At 40.4% G+C, this 14,588-nt stretch overlaps 1 protein-coding gene across 1 annotated transcript in view; it reads right to left on the bottom strand.

The window, feature by feature from the left end:
* Mdn1 (midasin AAA ATPase 1) overlaps positions 1–14,588 on the bottom strand; it is a 120,544-nt gene that overhangs the window by 92,335 nt on the left and 13,621 nt on the right. Inside the window, exons 6-15 of the mRNA XM_029533259.1 lie at positions 13,758–14,000; positions 13,206–13,337; positions 12,128–12,231; positions 11,395–11,509; positions 10,047–10,231; positions 9,075–9,156; positions 6,774–6,869; positions 5,018–5,130; positions 3,848–3,996; positions 2,748–2,808 (exon numbers count right to left, since the gene is read on the bottom strand). Of these exons, the coding sequence (XP_029389119.1) occupies positions 2,748–2,808; positions 3,848–3,996; positions 5,018–5,130; positions 6,774–6,869; positions 9,075–9,156; positions 10,047–10,231; positions 11,395–11,509; positions 12,128–12,231; positions 13,206–13,337; positions 13,758–14,000 (1,280 nt within the window). The remainder of the gene's footprint in view (positions 1–2,747; positions 2,809–3,847; positions 3,997–5,017; positions 5,131–6,773; positions 6,870–9,074; positions 9,157–10,046; positions 10,232–11,394; positions 11,510–12,127; positions 12,232–13,205; positions 13,338–13,757; positions 14,001–14,588) is intronic.

Below are 14,588 nucleotides of genomic sequence, written 5' to 3'. Positions count from 1 at the left end.
CTTATGTATAATAATAAATAAGTCTTTAAAAAAAAAAGGCTGAGGGTTGGAGAGATGGCTCAGGGGTTAAGAGCACTGACTGGTCTTCCAGAGGTCCTGAGTTCAATTCCCAGTGACCACATGATGGCTCACAGCCATCTGTCATGGGGTCTGATGCCCTCTTCTGGTGTGTCTGAAGACAGGGATGTACTCACATGAATTAAATAAACAAACAAACAAATAAATCTTAAAAAAAAAGAAAAGAAAAAAAAAAGGCTGAACCTAGTAACAGAGGCTCAGTTAAAAGGCAATGCAGAGGTCAACTGATGAAGGAAGGGAAACATGTCACATGTGTAGCTCAAGGATACTTACTACCCATAAGCCTGAAGATCACCTTCAGCAAGTCCTTCACTCCACTCCCAAAAATAAACAAAAGAAAAACTATATATGCATCTTAGAAAAGAGAAGCAGTCCAATCAATGCAACACAGATACTCAAAGGAATCCAGCTAAAGAAGGAATGCACAAACAGACCTACTCACTACACACAACTTTAAAGCAAAGTGTTCAATGTGTCTTTGGGAAATGGTATCTTCGGAGCAACTTCAGAAGATTCTGCCAAATATAATATGGGTCCAAAACATCTGCCCCCACTAAGGATACCAGCTACCTATGAAATACATAGGGTTGTATTTAAGAACTCATCTTAAGGACTGGTGAGATGGCTCAGTAGGTAAGAGCACCCAACTACTCTTCCGAAGGTCCGGAGTTCAAATCCCAGCAACCACATGGTGGCTCACAACCATCCGTAACAAGATCTGACACCCTCTTCTGGAGTGTCTGAAGACAGCTACAGTGTACTTACATATAATAAATAAATAAATCTTTAAAAACAACAAAAAAAAGAACTCACCTTAAAATGGCTACAAGAAAGGAAAAGGACTTTGCACCCCAAAACACAAAACAACCAAAAAACAGCTCGTGCTAAATTATGAAAATGAACGCTGCTTAAAGGAAGACTACGTCTTCACTCAGGGTTGGCTGAGTGAGCTCCGCACCCATTCATCCCTTTCAGTATTACTTCAAGAATGGCCTGAGCATGGCAAGGAAGCGACCAGTGGCCATTTTATCTATGTCTAATTTTCTTCAGTCTTTTTCTTCTCTTCATTCTCAATTTCTCCAAATAGAACCTTTCCTTCTTTACTTACTGGAATTATAAAGGGTTGTCAAGTCTCCTGATAAACGGTCTCTTGCTCTGTGCTTTCCTGCTCTATGCTCGTCACTTCTTCCCTCCTAGGGTGCCATCTGCTTCTTCTACACCCCTGGCTTTCACTGTCTTTACGCTCTCCTCATCCTCACCCTCCTGGAAACTGGTTTTCATTTCTCCCAAGTAATATAAAGGGGTGTGTGTGGTGCCTATCAGAAGCTCAATGTAATAAGGTAAAAATCAGATGAACATGAAATGAGAGGGTGGGAGGGTATATACAGCAATAGACTGCTTGTGACACCAACAGAGTCCAGAGTCTGCTAAGAAGGGATTAGATGACATTCATCATTTAATATTAATAGAAAACAGGCCTAGCTAGGGTATGCTGGCACAGGCCCATGATTATGAAATTAGAAAGTGGGGGCAGGAGAGTCCAGTGTTGTAGGCCAGCCTGAGCTACACAGTAACACTTTCTCTAAACAAACAAAACCACCACCCACAAAACCTATCAAACAAAAGAACCAAAGCCAGCTACTAGCTAGGAAAGAAACTAGACTCAAAGAGAAAAGAAAACTGAAAACCAAAAACAAGAAACACAAAACCAAAGGAAGGGAAAAAAATCCCATGGGGGGGGGGGATGGGAAAGAGTTACAAGAGAGGAGTCAGGAGGTCATCATACAAAATATACTGCACGGGATTTTCAATGAATGAAAATACTGATTTGGGGAGGGGGGGGGAATACCCAGAGAGCACTGGAATGCTATACATGTTTAAAGGCTAACAGTCAGAAAGCAATCTCAGTATAAATCTAAAAAGCTTAAAAGGTCTTCAAAGTGCCTTACACTTTTAATATATTTGTTATATTTAAATACATTCAGCATGAGTTCGAAAACATGAAACTACGTCCTAGGAATAGGATATTACCATATCTCTCTGAGTATTACCAAATTTTGGTTATTTTTGGCCTTCTCATTTTATGTACAATGATTCGTAAACAATAAAAGACCTGATGTATACCATTTAATAAAAGACCTGATGTATACCATTTTCTGCATATTACAGAAATAACTTATGTTTCCACCTATAAAAAAATATAACATTTTCACTTAAATTTAAGAGCTAGGCAATGAGATAATTCAGTGGGTAAAGGTGCTTGCTGCTAAATCTGAAAACCTCAGCATTCAGATGGTGAGAAAAAAAATGAATTCATGCAACTTGCCTTCATGTTGTGTCACATATGCACCTTCAAGCACACAGCACTAAATTAATCTGCCTTCCACAGGTGTGTTATGGCGCACAAGTGTCCTCAAGATCATACACCAACAAACTAGTCCATTACTGTTATTAATTAGCCAGGCAAGTTGGAGGCCATCTTGGTCTATAGAGCTAGCTCCAGACCAGCCAGACTACAGTGAGACCCTGACTCAAAAACAAACTGTACTGCGATGAGAGAATAACCTCCAAGCAGAATAGACTTGAGTTTTGTAAGCAAAAGGCATTTATTTCCCAACTCTAGCAGTAAACACAACATAGAATTTTAGTAGCATGTGAATCACACTTACCCTCCAAGCAAGTCTGCAGTGTCACTTTGTTGATTCATATTGACAACTCTCAAATGCTGGCCTTTAAGCAACAAAAGAAAAGAATTATTTTAAACATTTAAAGGAGTCAGGCTTTGATGGTGCATGTTTTTAATGCCAGGCAGACCTCTATGAGTTACACCTCAGCTTGGTCTGAAAAGTAAGTTCCAGTACAGTCAGAAACAAGCAGAACTTGTTTCAAAAAACGTAAATGACCAAACAAAAGCTTACTGCAAAATCACAATGTATTCCTTAAGAAGACAGGGCAAGTTTTCACACATGTTTCCTTTGACCTTCTCTATTAATTTCAGAAGCCTTAGAATTCCTTAACATCACTGGGCGGTGGTGGCGCACACCTTTAGTCCCAGCACTTGGGAGGCAGAGGCAGGTGGATTTCTGAGTTCGAGGCCAGTCTGGTCTACAGAGTGAGTTCCAGGACAGCCAGGGCTACACAGAGAAACCCTGTCTCGAACCCCCCCCCCCAAAAAAAAGACTAAATAAAGAACCAGAGTATATATTTGGCCATAAAAAGGGGTAAGACATTTTTAAAAGTTGTCTAATAAAACTTATTAATTAAGCACAAACATAAGCAAGTCTTGCTTGTAATGTCACCCAAGAAGGCTGAGGCCGAATCACCAGGTCCCTAAGTGGGAGGCCAATCTGGGCTAAGCTACAAGAAAAGCAAAGCAGTATGTATGGCACATACAAAGCACAGTTGCATTTGTTTGTGTGCATTTGTTTGTGTACATGTGGAGACTGTAAACAAATGAATGTTAATCTGTAACTAATGCTTATTTCCAGAGAAACTGACTACAAATGGAATGAGGCCACTTTAAATTTAATGTCCTTAGATTATTTAGAAGAAAACAACAACAAAGCAAATCAAACAAAACCCTTAAACATAGCATGGTGATGCACACATATAGTCCAAGCACATGGGGACTAAGGCAAGAAGACGCCCCAAAGTCTGAGGCCAATCCTAGGTTACAAGTCAGGACCTATGTTCCCCTACTTGTTCACCCAATCCTGCCCTGCTCCTCAGGTTACATGTGGGGACTATGTCCCCCCCCCCCCAAGGTTACCTGTAGCATAAGCCAAGTGCTGGACAGCGGAGGTTTTACCAGTTCCTGTCTCTCCCACTAACAATACAGGCTCCCCTTGACTGACGCATACTGCAAGCTGCTCAAGGAGAACCGAGGACGGGCGGGTAGCAGCAAAAGTGCACTTCTCTCTAGGAAAAGGAAAGAGGGATTTACAAGCTAGCTAGGCCAGGCATGATGCCGTGGGCAGAATGGATCTACCAATACCCGACTTCAAACTTCGTAACTAGGAGCACAGCTCAGAGATAGTCTTGTGCAAGACCCAGCAGAAAAATAATACAGAAAAACATCTAGGCTTCAAGCTTTTCTTAGTCTTGGATATAAAACACAAATCCAAAGAAAAATGAGAAAATAACCCAAAGTAATTTTCTTCATATTGTAACATATTCTTAGAACATTCAGACTACAATTTACTGTGCTCTACAAATACTGAACATCCATTCAACTGGTAAGTGTCACATATAACATGATAACACCTTGGTCAGGATGCGATGTTCTGAACACCCAGAATATAACACACAACTCATACATCATATTCTTGAAGAACTCACTTCACCTATATTAGCATTAATTCCTCATTTACATAGGGCCTGAAAATGGCTCAGCAGGGAGAGAGGCATTTACTGCCCATGACAAGCCTGGCAACCAGAGCTGCCCTGTGGTGTTCACATTACATACCATGGCACACATATCTTCAAGTGTTTAAAGAAAATTATATGTGTTAAAATGTCTTACCCCCCCACAAAAAACTGAGTCTAAACAGAAACTGTGACTATGAGAGAGGTAGGGGAGGTGGGCAGGGATGTGTGCTTTCTTCACTTCAATGGCTAATGTGATTGTTGTAACTTAAACACCATGAGATGCCAAAAACACATTTCTTATACACATTATTTACAATTTTATTTGATCCTAGCCATGAAGAAAATTACACACCAGGACAGCCGGATATATACTTGAGCATATTTCATTACATAAATTGTAGTAAGTCAGTTCAAGGACCACTATCAGTTCCAAGCTACTAACATCTATCAATATCTCTTTCCTAGAACCTATTTTGGAAAATTACTATTCCTCCACCACGCAGAAAACTGGAGATCTGCCAGCCCAGGCATGCTTTGTTCACACAATCTGCAGCTAGTGAACTCTACTTACTTCTGAATGCGAACAACTTCACTTTGTTTCCGCAAAAGCCGCACTCGACCAACTTGTACGTCTAGCTCATTAATGACAATTTCTGGTTTATAAAGTTTACAGAAAAATTCAGCCTGTGGGAAAGAAAGATTTCAATGAAGTTAAAAATCTACCTGTTTTAAAACATTTCTGCAGCCAAAGTATCTAAATGAACTCCGAGCGCTTCACCAAGAAGCAGTGCCTTCTTCCACGAGAGCATTGCAATCAAGGGTCTCTGCGGTCTTACTTTCACTTTCCAAGTTTTTTAAATGCTTAACAGTGCACACACATCCAAGGAGTGGTGCCAAAGCGAGCTAGTGTGATTGTCACTACTACCCAGAGGACAAAGTCTCTGGCCATGCCTATGAAGGACGGTCATGTCACTGCTGACTGACCCACCTTGAGTCTGGGCATGACGACTCTCTGGGTAGAAGCCCTGCACTGCATAAGCATCGGCAAGCTGAGCACCAACATTAAGGCATTCCATGCTTTCTGTTCCTTGACTGTACATACAATCTGACCAGCTCTCTCAAGCTCCCACCTCTGTCATTTCCCTTCAGTGAGGGGCTGCCACTTCAAAGTGTGACCAAAATAAACCTTTAAGTTGCTTTGCTAGAGGATTGTATCATGCATAGCAACAGGAAAGAAACTATAAAGTTACCCTTTACTGCATACTGCCTAGATAAAAGTGAGCGCACTGACATTTACCAAGGGCTTAGAGGAAAAGAAAATATACTCAATTGTTTAAGTGTGCTTTTGGCGGCTTTTCGTTTCTAACTATAAAGTAAGACTCCATGGTCTTTCTATAAAGAAAAGCTACAGAAGCCATCCTGGAAGTCTAATGAGTAACCATTCATCTCTTACCTTCTTACTCACAAAGAACCCGGGTAAAAGCTCAGGTCGGAGCCTAGAGTAAATGGGCAAAATATTTACAGGGAGCCCTCTCCTCCTCATCAGCAGAGGAAACACTGACCCATCGAAGCCAATCACAGTGGTGTTTCACAGCCTTTGCTTACTGTGATGAACACACTTACCAGCTGTTTTCAGGAGGGTACTCCACGGTCTGAGACCAAACTTTTGCTTATTGCAAAAGCTCAACAAACAACTTTACTATTACAATTACTGGTGTGAAACTTCAAGTAAGAAAGCCTTGATTAACCCAGCCTTTCTGCAGGCTTCAATACCACCAATACCACTGCTCAAAGTTTCACCTTTAAAAACTGTACATGTACCACCCCTCTGTACATCAAATCCAGGACCCCATCAATGTTGAGCACACATGCTATCATTGGGTTACATGCTTATCCCCTCAAAAACACACATCTTGATTTAAAAAGAGCAAGGTAAGCTATCCCCGCATCCTCAGTGCTGAACCTAATGAACCTACTGAGTACCATGCACTGAAACTATTTTCATTTTTAATGAAAAACAGTAAGCTGCGGTTCTTTAAACAGATCACGTGTTTCAGGCCAGAAAGAGCTACACAGTGAGGCATTGCCTAAAAAATAATAAACAGATAAAACTAAAACAGAAAGAACAATTTGTATATGAAAGTATAGACGTTCTCAATGCTCCGGAGAGTATTTCTATTCTGAAAACAAGATATTCACAGAAACGCTAGGAAACAAGGTCTATAGTTACACAGGTGACAGGAATGAAGTCACTTTATGGATGTACTATCCCTGACATGTCTAAAGAGGAATCAACACCCCAGCAAAGCAGCCCTGCAAGCACATACCTTTTTCTTAGAAATGTTCAGTTTGCTTCCAATAACCTCGGCCATTTTCAGTTTTTTTGTCTGCTCAGAAAGCATGGCAGTGAAACAGTCCATAGCCTATTAAAAACAAGCAAGGGAACAGAGGAATGCACTGGGCAAGAAAGATGGCACAGTACTCAAGAGCAGCTACAACTTCAGCAGAAGACCTGAATGCAGATCCTAGCACTGACGTCAGACAGCTGTCAACTGTCTGTAACTCTAGAGCCAGAGCATCCAACCATCTTCTGACCTTCTAGGAACCCACAGACAGACAGACAGACAGACAGACAGACAGACAGACAGACAGACAGACACACACACAATTAAAAATCTTTTCAGAGCCGGGCAGTGGTGTGCACGCCTTTAATCCCAGCACTTGGGAGGCAGAGGCGGGTGGATTTCTGAGTTCGAGGCCAGCGTGGTCTACAGAGTGAGTTCCAGGACAACCAGTACTACACAGAGAAACCCTGTCTTGAAAAACCAAAACAACAACAACTAAACAAAACAAAAAAAGAAAGAAAACAACAAAAAACAACTACTTTTTAGTAATCCATTAGTTAGAGTAAATTATAGAGTATCATTATATTCAATTTCTCTCTGCTTCCTGACTGTGGGTGCAGACAGGCAACTAAAAGTTCCTGCCACCATAATTTTCCTATCATGATGGAAGAAACCAATACAAATCCTTTCCTATTTTCTTTTTTTTTCCTTTCCTATTTTCAACATAAATACTGCTTATTTATTAATAAAGTACTTGTATGGGAATATTCACAGATGCACACATCACAACTGCCAAAAGATGAAAGCATGAAGAGCTATTAACAATTTAATGAAAATTGTCATCAACAACTGTAATATTATTCTGTCTAAAAAAGAATAAGTGGTACAAGGATTAAACAAGAAAATATACAGAAGGCAGCAGCTGGATTTAAAAAGGCAACATAAATGCCAGGATCCTCCTTATGTCAAATCTACGATGGCAAGTGGAAAGACACCAGGAGAGGGTAAGATTAGTCCTCTCCAAAGTGTTAAAGAAAAATAGGAAATAGAGGTTAAAAACTAACCAGAGTTAGAAATCTTACAGTGGGCTATACATTAGTAATTTGCTTTTGCATTGTTTTATGACAATTGTTTATGGGCAATTAAGAGTATTTACTATTCATGCAGAGAATCCAGTACCCACATAGTGGCTCACAATTGACCATAATTCTAATTCCAAGGGATCTGATTCCCTCTTTTGACTTCCACAGGCATCAGGAACACACACACACACACACACACACACACACACACACACACACACACAAAAGCCATAATCATGAATCTTCAAAATAATTTAGCTTCAAACAAAACAACAACAAAACAAACCAGATAGGCTCTCACAATCTGGCAAAAAATTATGCCAAATTCCTGGTATCAGGTGCTCTTCTTGCCTGAACCTCCCAAATTAATCCCAGCGTCCAAGAGGCAGAAGCAAGTGAATCTCTCATTTCAAGGCCAGCCTGGTCTACAGGAAGAGTTCCATGGTAGCCATGACATCACAGAGAAACCCTGTCTTGAAAAATTCAATGAAAGAATGAAGAAGGCCACAAAGCATTTTGAGGTTCAGAAAACATCAGAAAACAGAGTGTGTCCTGCAAAGTCAGTCTTTCTTTCTTTCTTTCTTTCTTTCTTTCTTTCTTTCTTTCTTTCTTTCTTTTTTTTTGTTTTTTTTTGTTTTTTCGAGACAGGGTTTCTCTGTATAGCTCTGGCTGTCCTGGAACTCACTTTATAGACCAGGCCGGCCTCGAACTCAGAAATCTGCCTGCCTCCCGAGTGCTGGGATTAAAGGTGGGAGGCTGCTTTCTATTCAGAGTTAACTTACCTTTAGCACATACACTGAAAGAATGCAAACCAAATTGGCTGTGGCTCTCCCTTCAACTAGTGTTTTAGGAGCCCATTATCTTTACAAAGCCTACTTTGTTTCTAGGGAATTAACAAAGCTCTACTCCTAAAGGGCCTCCCTTTCCCCCAGTTTTTACTTTTTTGAAGCTCCCATAGACTTGTCTAAAGCAAAGATAAACAGAGGTACATAAGCTATACCACATAGCGCTAGAGCACTATGATATACCACACCAATCCATTTTAGTCAAGCTCATTGTTTTACTGTAAAAGCCTTACTTCTTCTAGAGAAGTTATTCACTATATCTGATTAGCTTGAAGGCAGTTCAGTTTTAAGTAGCTAAGGGAATAAATGGTAGCTAGAGAAGCTGGCAGCCACTAAAGACACCAAAAGCATCTTACCTCCTGAAAAACATTCAACAACGCTGTTGAAGATGTAGGGTCAAAGCCATGAGCAACTCTATTACACCAATTCAGCAGATCCCTTAAAAAAACAAACAAAACACAGGCTGAAGAAATCACAATCTATTTAGTACTCTTAAATCTAACATTATGTGAAGACTAAAGTCTCCCCTATTTTTCCACCAATGTGAACACCAGAAAAGGTAACAAGAAAGGAAAGAGACTAAATACTACCAAATTTGCTGGGCAGTGATGGCACACACCTTTAATCTCAGAACTTGAGAGGCAGAGGCAGAGGCAGAGGCAGGTGGATTTCTGAGTTGGAGGCCAGCCTGGTCTACAGAGTGAGTTCCAGGGCAGCCAGGACTATACAGAGAAACCCTGTCTCGAAAAAAAACGGAAAGATAAAAAACAATACTACCAAATTTAGATGACCTACTCATTCCACGTCCCCATGGAGGATGGAGAGCTGAGGCATAGAACTCATTTTATAGAGCAAATCCAGAAAAGCTAAAGCTTTTAAGACCTTTTAAGAAAGACCAGGTATGGTGACACACATCTGTAATCCCAACATCTAGGAGGTATCTGCAGTCTGTGTTGGGTTAGCAGCAAGCCTAGTCTAGAGTTCTAAGACAGCAGGGGCTACACAGAGAGACTTTGTCTCAGTCACCATTCCCGCCACATAAATACAAACGAACAAATAAGCAATGGGCAACTATTTAAGGTAATTTTTAAAGCTTTGGTTTTGAGCAATACAAGCTCCGTATCCCAGTTTAGGTCTACAGCCAGGCCAGGCCTGGAGGATCTTCCTGCCTCAGACACTTAGGATGTTAGAATTACAACATTCAAGGTACCCGCATCTCAACATGCCCACAGGGATCTGATCTCACATGCAACCCACATGCTCCATCTGTAAACTGACTCATAAAGCCCATCTGCATCTAAGTGGGGAATTTCCAGCAAAGGCAGTACCTTAAAGATAACTCTCTTCCCTCAAGGACCACTCTTCTGTTTTCTCTCTCAGCTTCTGAAACTTCCTGTGGTGCCTTGTCATAGCCAACACTTGGACAGCAATGTTTTTCTCCAGTAAGTTCGATATAAATGTCAAGTAAGTGCTCAGTTGCAGCTAAAAGGCTTGGGTATTTGCTCTGAAGAACCTGATGCAGGGCGAGGAAAAAAAAATCCACAGCTAGAGAGACTCTTAAAAGTATCTTAGCAACTTAGCAGAAGAACATTGTCCTAGTCTGGCCAAAGACCTGGGTCCTAGCCCTAACTCAGGGATGGGGATGCACACCAACCACTGATCAATTTGAAATCCTTACCAAGCACAGGACTTTGTACTCTCCCTTTGCTCCCATCCACTCACTATACTTGAACTCCACAGCTTGTTCCCCTCCTTATATTAGACAAACTAGCCATCTACATTAGTTTAGAGAACAAAGCCAAGATACCCATGTATCAAGCCACAGGTACCCAAGTACAAGAATTCATTCACTAAAGAATGCCTCAAGAACTACTTTGTGTATGTTTCATCATATAACCGTAAAATAAGTAAAAAGGTATATAGGAAAAAAAATTAAAGCAAAGCACAAAAGAGTCACTGAAAAGTTAAATTCTGAAAGGCAGAAGTAGAATCTCAAAGCCCCAGGTCCAGTGCTCATCATTCCAACAGTTACTCAGCACTGCAGTGGAGAGAATCACTATGTACTACCCAACCGACAGTTTATAAAATGTCGATTTGTTTAGTCACTTCTGTTTGATAGGGAAATTAACATAAAGGAGGAGCTCTAGGTTCATCTGCCTTGTCTGAGAAGGGTATCACCTTGCCAAGTGAACAATGTGGTCAGGGATGCTTGGGAGACAAGGAAGATTTCAGGGAGTAGAAAAGGAACTTGTCAGTCACAGGTGGCTGAGCAGACACTGCCAGCATAGAATACAGGCCCTATTCAAGATACAATTGGGGCACAAAGTTTGAGAAAATGGTGGAGCAGTGGCGACACAATTCTTTAATCCCAGTTCAAGGTCAGGCTGGTCTACAGGTCAGGTCTAGTACAGCCAGCACTACAAAGAGAAATTCTGTCTCAAAAAAATCCAAGGGGGGGGGGGGGGATGAAGACAGAGAACTGTTAGGTGTGCAGAGATCAGCATTTTGTTTGAAAGTGCGGTGTCAACAGTTCCAGAGCGTCAGATGTCTTTTTCTGAACTAGACTTCACATATCTCATTTAGGCATGCTCCTATATTTCTCCCTAAGTAGAGCTTCTGGAATTTTCATAATGAAAAATAAAAACAAAAGCACTCTTATTATCCAAAGCTACATACCTCATTCAGGTCTTTCTTGTCCAGATTATGCAGGTGAATTTTGGTCCAGTATTTGTCTAGCATAGCAGCATGACTATTCATTGGTCGGTACCAATTTCCCCCACAGCTCAAGAGCCTGCATTGTAAGGAGAGAATTCAGTGGCAGGTTCAGATGTCATGTTGAGTTACAGTCAACCTGCTTCATAAACAGGGCATTCCCAAAAAAATCTATGATGGATGACTGAAACCAGACAGTACAAAATCTACACACAGATACCAATGGTAAAGTTTTATTAATTAGGCAAAACAATCTTATTGAGTTTGATGACAACCTGTAGTGCAGCAAGTCTCTACAACAAATCTACTAAACTCTAAAACAATGAATTAGAACAATATTATAAAAGTTGTAAATTTTTATTTCTTTAATTTTCCATTAATATTTTCAAATCCTACTGAGTAACTAAAGCCATGGTAAAGTGAAATCATAAATAGGATAACTGCTATACAATTCCTTATAGATAAATAAAAGCTTCCATTTTACTGGTAGATACAGGTAATTTAGGACAGGTTACTTGACCCACAAGTCTTTTGTTAAAAAAGGACTGATAGAATTTTATCAAATTGTTTTTAAATCACTGGGATAATGCCGAGGTATGTTTAGATATCAATAAGATGTTTCTATGAAGCTTAAATGACTTCAGCAAAACAAAACTAAAAATGGTTTGAGAATCAGAACAGAAAGCGTCACACATACCTCCTGGTTGCAAACAACTGAAATGTAGGAGCTACTTTTAAACAGTCAGCTTGGCCAGGGATCAGAAGCTCTCCGTGTTCCAGTAGAGGGATCAACACAGAAACCTGAATCACAAAACCCCATTGATAAAAGTCATTGGGACAGAGTTAACAAACAAACAAGCAAAAACCACCACCTGTGTCCAAATGATAGACATAATCTTAAAGAAAGCTCCATCCAGTTTTCACACTGCAAACTGAAATCAAATCCATTTTTGTTTTCTAAGTTGCACTCCAGTATACCTTATTAACTCAATAGTCATCGAGTGCTACTGTGGCCCAGAAAAAAGCAAGACAGTAGGACTTAGGACTTTTAAAAACAACAGATGCAAATGGCCAAAAAGTATAAGCTTAATTCAGACGAATTCACTGAACCTACTCCAAAGATAAAAAGATTCACTAAATCAAAAAGAACAAGCCAGAGCCAGCTAGATTTGGTGGGAGAGAAATGCCCCTCCCAACATATAACCATTATTTGTCTTCTCCAGTTATTTACAATTCAATGCACATTTAATGTGAAGATTCACCTTTTGGTCATAGTTTAAGGATTTCAGAGGAAACAGAGATTGCCACTTAATTGCAGAAGTAATCTTTCTAAAAACCAAAACAGACCATCTTGTGGCATGCTCCTATAATCACTGCATAGGCAAGAGCTATGTCAATCTGAGATCAACATGCTCACAGCTGTATAATAAAAAGCATCTCAAAAAAACCCCAACCATTTGTAGCCTTATTCTATAGATGCCACCCCTGGGAAGCTGATCTCAAAGGTCCAATATATCACTAACTTTTCCTACCAAGCAGTAAGACAGCTCACTGTACTTAACACTACAAAAATAGCACAAAACATTCAATAAATACTCTTTGCAAGACAAGTGAAGAAACCCTAGTTCACAAGTCAGATTAGGCAAGTAACTATGAATGAGCTTCTTACAATGTATCATGTAAACTCAGAACACCAAAACACCCCCCAGGCACTGTGGACAAAACATCTTCAAAGATAAAATGTGCAGAGTAAAGGCCTTAACAAGAAGACATACCACATCCAAAGGAGCATAGTCAATATCCTCCAGAAGGATCCAGTGACCTTTTGTAGCTGCCTGCGTCAGGGTGCCAGGTTGCCATACAAACTCTCCAGGGACATCTGTACAACGATACATGCCTAGTAGCATCTGTGGAAAGAGGTGAATTAGAGAAATCAAACACCTCAGATAGCAAGGCTATTTCCTTTGAAAAGATGTATGAGCCGGGCATGGTGGCGCATGCCTTTAATCCCAGCGCTTGAGAGGCAGAGGCAGGCAGATTTCGGAGTTTGAGGCCAGCCTTGTTTACAGAGTGAGTTCCAGGACAGCCAGGGCTACACAGAGAAACCCTGTCTCAAAAAAAACAAAAAACAAAAAAAAAAAAACCCAACAACAACAAAAAAACAGTCATATGAAATTTCAACAAAGGAGGCATATGAGGTTTACAAAGCTTGCTCCAAAAATCAGAAGCAAGGGCAATAACTATTTCTATGTTCCCTTAGCAAAAACATTAGAATGCTGATATTTGCAAACAAACCAAGCCAGCAATACTTGCCACTTCTTAATTACCTTGCTGTCTGTCTGATCTCCAAGCTGGACTTTGAGAAGCTGAGGAGGTTTTGTTCTACCAGTCACTGCAGCTAAATGTTCAACTAAGGAGGTTTTGCCACTTCCAATTGGTCCTTCCAATAACACAGCATTCTGAGAAGCCACTGCAACAGCTAGCAGCTGAAGATTTTTACACACAGACTCAACCAACACAAAGGACTTAAGAGTCAGCTCCTGTTCCCAGGAAGAACTCCTGTCACTTGCCTAAGAAGAAAAGTGAGAAATGGAAAGACTATTAAGAGAGTCCTTCCCCCAAACAACACAGTTAATTTCTTCAACAATGCTTCTACTGATATTACATTATAACAAGTGTGTGAGCAAAACTCAGAAGGATATGCTCTGCATGTTTTAAAAATTATTTTTGTGTAGAGCAAAAGTGAGGTACCCTTTTTATTTTAATTATTTTATTAGATATTTTCTTCATTTGCATTTCAAATGCTACCCTGAATGTCCCCTATACCCTCCCCCCCCAGCCTGCTCCCTTGCCCATTCCCTTGCTCCCACTTCTTGGCCCTGGCGTTCTCCTGTATGGGGCATATAAAGTTTGTAAGACCAAGGGGCCTCTCTTCCCAACAATGGCTGACTAGACCATCATCTTCTGCTATCCCTTTTTATTTTTTATTTTTTTTTAAATAAGCAGTGTGTGTGTGTGTGTGTGTGTGTGTGGTTTTTTTTTTAATTTATTTATTTATTATATGTAAGTACACTGTAGCTGTCTTCAGACACTCCAGAAGAGGGCGTCAGGTCTTGTTATGGGTGGTTATGAGCCACCATGTGGTTGCTGGGATTTGA

Source organism: Mus pahari, chromosome 22 (genome assembly GCF_900095145.1).
Source record: "Mus pahari chromosome 22, PAHARI_EIJ_v1.1, whole genome shotgun sequence".
NCBI classification, from domain to species: Eukaryota; Metazoa; Chordata; class Mammalia; order Rodentia; family Muridae; genus Mus; species Mus pahari.
This window is presented reverse-complemented; position numbering and strand designations above follow the sequence as displayed.